The 11,594-nt window shown below is 42.7% G+C and overlaps 1 protein-coding gene across 3 annotated transcripts in view; it reads left to right on the top strand.

Annotated features, from left to right (window-relative positions):
- Nucleotides 1–9,488, top strand: part of GRM1 (glutamate metabotropic receptor 1) — a 419,049-nt gene extending 409,561 nt beyond the window's left edge. The window contains exon 8 of one of the 3 annotated variants that reach the window (XM_034990933.1): nt 8,576–9,488. In XM_034990933.1, coding sequence (XP_034846824.1) covers nt 8,576–9,488 — 913 coding nt within the window. Of the gene's footprint in view, nt 1–764; nt 826–8,575 lie in introns of those variants that run through there. The other 2 variants (XM_034990934.1, XM_034990935.1) reach the window with 2 other exon arrangements.
- Nucleotides 9,489–11,594: the final 2,106 nt, after the last annotated feature.

The following is an 11,594-nucleotide window of genomic DNA, read 5'->3' on the forward strand; positions in this document are numbered from 1 at the left end:
GAAACCCACTTATCCTCACTCCAACAAATGATGGTAAAAGGCCAACTGCCCATGGCTGTCCCATTAAACTTGCCATGACCAGTCAATGCTCTTCTTCCCTTATCAGATCATCCTATGTGCTGTATAAGGAGACCTCTAGCCAAGGAATGAGATGACATTCTCCCCAAGTGGCAGATTCCTCCAATGTCTCACCACTCCCCCTCTCTCCACCATCAGATACATTTCATCCTGCGAGGGCCAAGAGATAAATGTGACTTTATAGGAAGTGACAACAATGCATTTGTGATAACATAAGATGAAAGAAAATTAGCAATGCAATTGAAATTCACAATAGAAGACATAAATCCACAAACATACTTTAAGGGGGTGATGGGTGGGAAGATTGAGCCTGCATCGGTGTGAGTGGAGGTGGAACCCACGGCCACCAGGAGGAAAGGGGGTGTCCAGAGTGGAGGGAAAGAGCTGATTTTGGACAGACAGACACACAGCAGAAAAAAACATCTGCCACTTGGAAGGAGATGGTCCCATAAGGTAAAAGAAAGAATGCACTCCACTGATGTGGCTTTCAGAAATGAGCCTGGCAGTAAGAAATAGCCAGCCAGTGCAGGGGAGACACGTGGGGGAGGAGATGACATGGAGAAAGGCTCAGGAGCCCGGCTAGGCCCTGGCCCAGGCCCAGGCACCACCTGAGTGGTGTGATCACTCTATCTGTACACGTGTATAACCACTCACTCACTGGGTGTCTTTTTCTTTTCAATCTTCAGGAAGAGGCAGCCAGAATTCTCGCCCACCAGCCAATGTCCGTCGGCACATGTGCAGCTTTGAAAACCCCCACACTGCAGTGAATGTGTAAGATAAGCTGCATGGACAATGTAGTGGTCTGCCCCTTGCTTTCTCTCTCCTGGGTTTTTCCACTTTCTAACATGGAAACAGATGTGCATGCCATCAAGAATGAGGAACCATTTACGTGCCATGGTTTGCACGACTGCCTTAATTTGATTGTCCATCGTTCTTAAAAGGGCACTGTCAAGTTGTTAGTCTTTTTGCTTTTTTAAGTTTCAACGCAAGACACAACACTTTTTCCAATTCTGGAGATTCACTTTTGTTTGTGACTCCTACTCACAAGCTCAAAAGTGAATTTTCCCCCTTCATAAATTTGTCAGCTTTTCCTTGGCAAACAGAGCTCTTTCTTTTTTTTCTTTCTTTTCTTTCTTTCTTTCTTTTTTTTTTTTTTGCCTTTTTGCTGTTGCACAAATGTTTGAAATGATGCTGTCTGCATTAAAATAAAAGCTATAACTCGAACTTATGGAGAGTTCCGTAATGTCAGCTCGAGGGGGTCGGCACTGACGCGAGCCTCTGCTGGGTGCCTCCCACAGCCTGGGGAGCCCAAAACAAAAGTTTTATGAGTCCTATGAAAAGAGAGTATTACAAAAAGGAAATGTAGTTATTTGTCCCCAGAATTCTGAGTGTTTTTATCAGATTTTCGCCATCTGATAAAAATGGTGCATGTTTGGTCCAATTTTTGACCTTTAGATCTTGACAGTGTCTCTTTAAGTTAACAAAAGAACATAGACCATGTTCAATTCATTGTGCACGGAGTCTGTGGTCATTTTTCAGCTGTTCCTTTACAGCCCATCAAACTCCTGGGAGAGTCAAAGGTACACATTCCTGCAGCAGGAGGGAGTCCACTGATAAGGTGTCTGTGGCTTGAATAGCTCTTCAGATGAGAAGAGCACAATTTGTTCAAATGTTTGCTACTGAACCTGGCTATGGAGGCCAGTGTATGAGGCCACAGCGTCTCTTTCTTCACTCAGTGGAGTGCATTGGGAAGTCTGTGTTCTGATATTCCCTCAAAAAGCCCAAATAGAAAGAGTGTGCTCTCATTCAAATCATACTGATTCTTTAAGGGAAAAATATGGTAGCCATGCCAGTGTGTTTCAGGTGGTGGTCAGGAGGCCCCTGCTCATTGAGATCAAAGCCATTCAAGTCTGCCTGGATGCACTGTCTGTAATTTTCCCAAGTCAAAAGACATTGAGCATTTCTTGCAGCCTGGGCTGAGTCTGACCAAGGGCACAGCAAGGAGATCCTGATTATGACAGCTCCTGGCTGCCTGTCAAAAGGGATTGATGGGAATAGTAGATGTGCTTGTCTTGCTGTGACAGCAGGGCAGAAAGAGAGGAGAGTCACCTAACATTTCATGACTTAAAGGTGAGTGCCTAAAAAAGCAAAAGCAAAGGCTGAAAGTGGGTACATTCTTGGTAGGTGATTAAAAAAAAAAAAGCCACAATCAGCAAAGCTGATAGGTTGGTTGTTAAGAATTCTCGGAATAGGATCTGTTCAAGCTTTCTTTCGGGAGACTATAAAGGATCGGGAAAAGATTGAGAAGAGACTCGCAATTTTTAGCCTTGGCTGTTCCTCAACAAACAACAACAAAAAAGATACGTTCTCTCTGTGACCTTCAGTTCCCACAGCTTTTCTGAACAATCCAGGCAAAGGGACTAGTAATGGAGATAAAGCTGCCTACTGGACCATTGTGGTCTGCCTAGATCTATCCTGTTTCTGAGGAATAATCCCAGCAGAGCAATGCAATTGCCCTATGTTTCCAGAGCAAACCATGAGGACTCCAGGTTAGAGCTGAGGAACATCAAATGACTTGCTATTAAAATTACAGGTGTGGTAGCATGGGGCATAGAAATACAATAATGCTTGACTTGAAGTTCCTTCAAAGGGAATGGAATCTAGATACTCACCTGTACTTCCCGGAGGAATATAATTACAGCTGGTATACCTCTGCTAAAACAATAGTCCTGTACCAACATGATGTCTTCAGTAAACTTTGGCATGAGAATTTCTTTCCTCAGCCAGGAATCATGTTTAGGTTGAACCAATGGCTATTTCAAATGTACTTAGAAAAAATTTAATAAACATCAGAATTCTACTCATTAGTTTGAAACAGATTTGTCAGTTTTCTCAGGACAGTAGACCCTATACCCAGACAAAGTTTATGGAGCCTCCCATACTTTGGTGAGCTCATTTTGTTTGTGGATGTCTTTTTCTTAATTGATTCATTGAAGAGAGCACAAAGCTTAATAAAGGCAAACTGATTTCCCTTGTGCTGTTGTGTATCCTGTATCGTGTATCCTGTACCATATAACTTTAACATATAGAATGTGATTCATCTAAAGATTTAAAAGGAGGACTGTATATTTAGACTTTGAGGTATTATAAATTTTGGCAAGCCAAGTGGTTCTCTGACTAGCTTATGATGTTAGGATTAGAGGAGAGGGATAAATCCACAATGCTATTTAAGACTGATATCTGCAGAAACTACGAAGTTCCCATGTAGTCAAAAAGCATTTGTCTCCAATAACACATCCAGAGATTTTCTACCTTACTAGTGGTGAATCCAAAAGGTGAGAAATTTTAATTATGTTCACATAGGCTTCCATAGATTATATACTGAATATGCAGATTTTTCTGGAAAGCCTTCAAAAGTGTAACTGGCATCAGTGGAAGTCCTTTGTACTGAAGACTAACTTGGCATTGCCTGGGAAAACAAGAGTCTGACTCATAAGGCTTCAAATAGTTCTGATGCCTGTGATTCTACAAGAATCACTACTCACACTTCCTTCTGGTACCAGCTGCGTGAAGCAGGAAGAGGCGAGGCATTTGGACAACACATGTCTGGCATCCCTTTCCGAGTATCTCAGTTGGGGCAGCACCAGCCTTTTTGGAAAGGCCTCGTGTCCCCACCACAGCTGCACGGCCCCAGCAAAACTGCCCATAAGCCTGTAGCTTTGGTTTCTTTTCTGGACTTGGTAAGCCTTTCTCTCCATGCCGTGACTCAATGGCATTTCCTGTTTCCTCTTTCATTTTCAGAGAAAACACATGCTAACCTCTTCAGGTTCCAAGGACTGAGTCTCCCCTCCTTCTGCTAAGGTCTTGCCTTGTCTGTGGGCTCTCTGGATGCCATCCTTATGTCTGTCGTGAAGCTATTAAGCCTCGTGGCAAAGACTTGAATTGGACATAAGGGAGACAGGTGTTGTGTAAGCTTCCCCCTCACGCAGCTTGTGCAGGATGCTTCCCTCCTGATCTCAAACACCCACCCACTGTTATTCCCATTTTAGACCTCTCTGGAGCAGAGAGCAATGTACCCTGCAGATGTAACTAGTACTTACTGAAACAAATAGAACAGACAAGATCACTCCGAATGCCAAAGATATACTAATCTGTTGACACCACCCACTTCTAACCATTCTCTAAAGTGCTGTAAATATTGGGTTTTCTGTTTGGGGGGGATTGTTAGACTAATCTAATGAGAGAAAAACCGAAGCAAGATTCCAAGCCTGTCATGGCTGGCTCGGCAGTCCCAGGCCTGCTTGGCTCTGCACACTCCCAGTGTAGATCACCCTCTACATCCTGGTTCCTCTCAAGCCTAGCAGCCATTTCCTCCAATAACTTCTGTATCAATAAATATATTTAGCCACCTGAGGTATTCACGCCAAGTGCTACTGCATTTGATTTTCAAATATGAGATTGTTTTAGGCCTGATGTCTGCCTTCTGAAGTGAGAGCCGGAAGGGTGGGGTGTTTTGCGACAAGTACGTGGTGTTTCTAGATCAGGTTGCTTTTCCTAAGACTTCTATTTAGGAAACCAAGTAAAATTAAATAATAAAAGGAAGAAGTTGGTGGCTGAAATGGAAGGTATTAAAGTTATCTGGGATTAAATAGAAGACTTATTTCATAGTAATATTGCATTTTGATAATGCATTTACTCCTTTCTGGCTGCCCCATATTTTATACATTTTTCTCTTCTTAATATCATAGCAGTGGGCTCCCAACCTTTTCAAATAGGGAAATCCCTTTTCACACCAAAATGCTTATTAAACCTTCACTCGAATCAATGATAATAATTGTACTTTTTTTTTTAGTAGCCACTTGAACATAAAACACAAAAAAGCTTCTCGAATTTAGCTCCACGTGTATCTAGCAGCACATTTTATCATGATAGCACTTACATGCATTTGAAAATAGCAGTGTACAATCTATCAAGACGTAATGTCGATCCAGTCTAAAAACAAAGCTTATCGCATGTGTAGATTCATGGACCATTCAAGCTGTATATGGACCACATGTCAGAAACATCTAATTCAGAAGGACTGAAGTTTATACACTGTCCCGAAGTTTCTATGAGATGATACATTTCCTTCACTATCTCTGGTTTTTAGGAAGCAATTTATTTTGTCCTTGGGAAAAAAAAGTTAATCTAATTTTCTTAATCTGATAAATGTCCTGGGACATTCGGAACTATTTCCTAATTAAACAGTTCTTTACAGCAAATCTAGAGCAAGACTCTGAGGGGAAGGGCTGCTAATTTTGACAGCCAGGGTGAAAATCTCCCATTACAAGAGTAAAAATGGTATTGGATTAAAACAGAACTAAGATGTGATTTTATCTATATGCAAGATGATTAATAATATCATTAAAATAGGGAAGCGCATGATTTAAATAGAGGCCTACGTAGGGCCCTGGGAAGTGAGGAAAACAGCCCATGTGAGTGAGTGAGTGACGTTAAGTCCCAAGAATACAAGGATGCCTTTCTGCCAGCATCTATGGAGACTGGAGCAATGGTTTGTTGGGGTATGTAAGCCTGGTGGTTAAGTAAGGTGTAGACTAGCTCTCAAGGGACTTGTTTCTTAAACACCCACACATACACACACATATGCACACACGTGTGCACACACACACACACAGCTAAATAAAGACACAAAACATCCTTTTAGTTTAATGATTTCTTAAATAAGCATTGAGAGGCAGGCATTGGAAGAAGGAATAGATGTTTCCATTGCAATTGAAAGTGATGCAAATCAGGGGCTCCTGGGTGGCTCAGTCCGTTAAGCATCTGATTCTTGATTTCCGCTTAGGTCATGATCTCAGGGTCCTGGGATTGAGCCCTGCATTGGGCTCCCTGCTCAGGGTGGAGTCCATGCCCAGGGAGGAGTCTGCTTATCTCTCTCCCTCCCCCTCTGCCCCTCTCCTCACTCATACTCTCTTTCTCTCTCTCAAATAAATAAATAAAATCTCTTTTTTAAAAAGTGGTGCAAATCATTGAGGTTGGATGGTACACTAAAGCATATTTAAGAGGCAAGGCAAGAGGCAAATCCATGGTTTTATACTTTCTGAAAGAGTAGTAATGAACGTATAAAGAGAGAGATGGTCTGAGTAGAGTAAGGATTGGAGGAAATTGAGAAAGAAGGAGGTGGGAGGTGAGCTCACCTAAAGTTTCAAACTCAGAAGAGGAACTGTGGCTTGTGGTCTTGGTTACTGACTGGTTGATTGTCTGTTCATGCTGGGAACACTAGCCGTCTGTTCTATAGTTGACTCAACTCGGAAGAAAGGTATTCTAACAATAGTGTGGAAGCTGAAAAGCTAGGAATTTTGCATTTACAAGTACTTCTACATTCTCAGCAAATATATTAAGCGTATATTTCAGAGAAATATTAATTTTCACGAAGTATTTTGGAGATGAGATTTTTCTTAGACAATTAAAAATATAACATAAATGGGGTGCCTGGGTGGCTCAGTTGGTTGAGCATCCAAGTCTTGGTTTCCGCTCAGGTGGTGATCTCAGGGTTGTGAGATCAAGCGCCTCCAACCCCATTGTTGGGCTCCACGCTCAGCAGGGAGTCTGCTCAAGATTGTCTCTCTTTCTCCTTCTGCCCCTCCCCCTGCCTGCAGCTCTCTCTCAAATAAATATACATATAGCATATAAATTATAAGAAAGAGGAACTGCCTTTTCCCAAATAATGAGTTCAAATTTTTAACTATTATATCTATTTTAGGACTTTTATATCCAGAATTTTCTATAATAGATATCAGAATTTCTGCAAAACTCTGTATTTATTTGGCTCACTTCATTTTTCAAAATTATAATATGTAAAATGTCAAAATATTATTGTCATCATAAATGCAACACGCATGATTTTTGAAGTATTCATTCTTGCATTTTCAAAATGATTAAATAAACCATTATATTAACTATTGATCACTTCCTACATTTTTCAAAACCAAAGACCATGATACAGAATAGTCTATTTCACATATCCACCTAAGAAAAAAATGTTCCTTATCCCTATTCCTTTTACTTTCAAAAATGTGTTAACATTGTGCTACCTTCTCTGTTGTTTTCATGGATACAGTGAAAAAGCAAACTCAAAAAACAACAAAAAAAAGAACAACACGCACACACAAGAAAAAATATTTCCTGATATAAGTATTAACACTGCTGTTATTAATAGTGTGCTATGGTAAGTTACCACCATCTCCTAAAAGTTATACAGAAAAAAAGCTAAAAGTCCAAAAGTAAGACCAGAGTTATTACAACATGCAGAATAGAATTTGAATGATATACACAATACCTCTCTTTTCTTCCTCCTTCTCCTCCTCCACCTTCTCCCACTTCTCCTTCTTCTCCTTCTTCCTCCTCCTCCTCCTTCTATTTGATTGGTTTTTTGATGGTCCCGTGAAAATGAAAGTTGATAAAGCAGGAGGGCTGCTGGTTCCCTAACATTTTTCTTCTCCAAAGCTCAAAGAGGAAAAGGCCAGGGAGGGACCTTTGTCTCCATAACTTCTGCTTTCTCTGAATCTTAATTTTGTCTCATTTTCATCACAAACTATGTTGAAGGACTAAAGCAGGGTCTGAGCATCTGTTTTTTGCTGGGCTTCCTGGTTCTCTCTCTTTTCAAACACACCTAGTTAAAAGTCCCCAACGGGGAAATCCCAAACTAGCTGCTCTGAATCAGGGCCTTTATGTGAATTGTGATTCATTGTATGTGTCGGGAATAATGCGTTGGAATAAAAAGAAAAGCCAAAGTGATGACACACATAAGTGGAACATGGGTCTGGGTTTTCTGTCATCCGCTTTTTTCTCTTCTGGACAGGTGCCATGTGTCTGACCTTGCTGCGCTGGTACCAGGAAGGTGCCTATCAGAAAGGGCGACTGAGGGGATATATTTTATAACCTCACAGGATAATGAGAGTAGCTTAATATGTGGGTTTCATTTTGTTCCAGGGACTTAAGAAGAAAGGGAGGCAAGAGCTCCGGGCATTACGTTCAGGTGTCCATGTGTAACTACAGTGTTATTTCTTATTTGTTTCCTCCATCAATTGTGGAATCTTTCAAAGGCTTGCACTGAGGGGCGATGTTGTGGTTACCTTAAGGGTATGTGTGTGTACCTGAGGGCGTAATAGCTTTGTGAAATCTCAGACCGAAATGAAAATAGCTGCTTCTGCAGCAGCCTGGCGTTTCTCCCGCTGGGACTTTCTCCGGGTCAAAGTGTTCTGCCTTGTCTTGGGGTTGATGGAATCACTGACCAGCTACAGAGGCAAGCTGTGGTCACCGCAGCTTTTGGCCTTTGACCTGTGATAAGGGGAGGTTAAGGGTATGGAGGCCGGGCACACTGGGGCGGTGGGGGGGAATCAAATTGCATTGAGCTGGGATTGCGTATAATTTATATATATTTTCTCCTGTGTGCACGGTATATCTGCAAATAAATCCATCTCTATTTTATTCATAGTTCTAATGGCAAGTCTGTGTCATGGTCTGAACCAGGTGGAAGACAGGTGCCCAAGGGCCAGCACGTGTGGCACCGCCTCTCTGTGCACGTGAAGACCAATGAGACGGCCTGCAACCAAACAGCCGTCATCAAGCCCCTCACTAAAAGTTACCAGGGCTCCGGCAAGAGCCTGACCTTTTCAGATACCAGCACCAAGACCCTTTACAACGTGGATGAGGAGGATGCCCAGCCGGTTGGCTTCAGCCCTCCCAGCAGTCCTTCTATGGTGGTGCCCCGACGCGTGCCACCCGCAGTGAGCACCCCGCCTCTGCCGCCCCACTTGACCACAGAGGAGACCCCCCTCTTCCTGGCAGAACCGGCCATCCCCAAGGGCTTGCCCCCTCCCCTCCAGCAGCCACCGCAACCGCAGAAATCCCTGATGGACCAGCTACAGGGAGTGGTCAACAATTTCAGCACCGGGATCCCAGATTTCAATGCGGTGCTCGCAGTCCCCGGGGGCCCAGGGAACGGGGTGCGCTCGCTGTTCCCGCCCCCGGCGCCCCCGCAGCACCTGCAAATGCTCCCGCTGCAGCTGAGCACCTTCGGGGAGGAGCCCGCCTCCCCGCCAGCAGAAGACGAGGACGAGGACGACAGCGAGAGGTTCAAGCTCCTCCAAGAGTACTTGTATGAGCGGGAAGGGAACACGGAGGAAGATGAACTGGAAGAGGAAGACGAGGACCTGCAGGCGGCCAGCAAACCGGCCCCCGAGGATTCGCCTGCTCTGACGCCTCCGTCGCCTTTCCGCGACTCGGTGGCCTCGGGCAGCTCGGTGCCCAGCTCCCCCGTGTCCGAGTCGGTGCTCTGCACCCCTCCCAACGTGACCTACGCCTCGGTCATCCTGAGGGACTATAAGCAAAGCTCTTCCACCCTGTAGGAAGGAGGTGTCCACATGGAAAAGCAAGAGAAACCAGTGAGCACCAGCACCTCCGGAGATGTGCGGACAGCTGGGAGGAGGAGATTCGGGAGAGGAGGGTGAAATCAGAGGGAAAGGGAGACGAAGCTGCTGCCTTAGGGAAGGCCAGAGGGAACTGTGCTCTGCAATCAAAAAAGGAGCCCGGCGAGGATCCCGATTCTTGAATTATTCAAAAGCTTTCTCTGGGAAGAAAGGGAATTCTGACAAAGCACAATCCCATATAGTGTACAACTTTCACCGCATAAATAAATAAATACATACATACGTACATAAATAAATAAATCAACAGAAATAATCTCCTCTTTTGGACAATTGTGCATAGATATACGTGCCCACACACACTTGGCCAGTTTGAAAAGAGACAGCACATGTGGACCAGCCAGGTGGATCATTAGTTGACATCATGGTATTCATGGTAGTCATAGTGAGCGTGATGGAGCCAGACAGACCGGGTGGGTGAAGGAGGGGCAGGCATGGAACCACCCATGGCATGGCAGCTCATTTTTCTCTACCCTGTCTCCTTACTGGTGTTCAGGAGCCTCGGGAATTGGCCCAGACAGGGGCCTCTCTTCACCCATTGCACCTGATGCAGAGCCAGCCTTGTCACATTTGGAAAAAAGTGTATGGACACCCTGCTGCTCTGTGATTTCTCTCTACTTAGGAAAACAGGAATCGGAGCAAAAGCATCACCAAAAAGTGCTTCATCAGGAGTGCTAAGGGAGGATGGAGTGAGAAGCAAGACAGTACGTAAGCATGAGGTGGTGAACACAATCAGCACAGATAACGTCTCATAGTTGATACTCACTTATTGGTGATTTTGGAAAAAACGCTGGAACAAGAGATTGTTTTGAGAATGGCAGAAGATGTTTTGTGGATTATCTTGTGTTTGTGCCAAGGGGGGCTCTTCTCTGCCCTTCAATTAAAGAGAACAAACCATGTGGCAAAATTGTTACCTTACATTTACTGTAGCAAATATTATTACCAGTTGAACTCCTATGATGCAGTATGTGTATTTGGTGCATTGTTTCTCCTACGTACTACAGAAACTACAGAAACAAATCCATCCTCGAACTTAATGGTGTACTCACAGCAACTATTACTGATTCAATAACAAATAATTCTTTCCTTCTGTCATCCAAGTCCCTGTAACTAGTACTTAAATGTGTTCCTGTGTCCTTGTATATGTGTGATAATAAAATTTGTGCAATGTAACGTCAGTGGAACTTCGACTGGAAGGTTGTCTTTCCAATAGAGTATAGATATTTTTATGTTCTAATAATGTTTTATATATTTTCACCAATATTTACAGGAGCTCTTTGAAGGTTTGAGTGCTGTGATCGAGTGGTTTTCATACGCTGCTCAGATGGTCCTTCCTCTTCTAAGAGGGAACTTATTTTTCAGATATTTTATGATGTGGAACACATTATTAATGAAGTGGCTTGAAAATTTGTCACATTAAAAATTCATAAAAACCTGTGGGTAACAATAAAGAGGTACATTTTATAAATTTTCACACATCATTATTAAAACATGACATTGAAATGACAGTATTGAGATTACTTCAGGTCACTTTAGATTTTTTTTAAAAAAGATTTTCCAAAGCGACTTGAGCTTTCAGTGACTGAAGCATATACTAACCTCTATGTCTGGTCATAATTTTTCAAATTATCTATTCATCACCTCTTACTTTCTTTTATTTGATATTTCCATGTACTTTGATTCGTCTGTTTTCACTGTCATCACTTTTCTTTATATTTTTGTCATTTGCTGTGTGTAATATCCACATACGTGTAATACAGTTTCATTTTTATCCTCCTTTTTACACCCAATAAAAGCAATTTTTCTTGCTGTTTTGATTTCTTCTATTATTTGTGGAATGAAGCTTACCCCTTTAAATATCTGTTTATGCCTTATGTGCAGTCATATTTTAATATGCTTCCTTCATGTGGAAGCTAATTTCTCAGCCAAAAATCATCTTAGAATCTTTAAATACCCACCGCATCATTTGTTCAGAATTTAACATCAGCTCCGATATTTGAGGCTCATGTTTCTTATGTCTTCCCATAT

Source organism: Mirounga leonina, unplaced genomic scaffold (assembly GCF_011800145.1).
Source record: "Mirounga leonina isolate KUSES-001 unplaced genomic scaffold, KU_Mleo_1.0 Mir_53, whole genome shotgun sequence".
Taxonomy (NCBI): Eukaryota; Metazoa; Chordata; class Mammalia; order Carnivora; family Phocidae; genus Mirounga; species Mirounga leonina.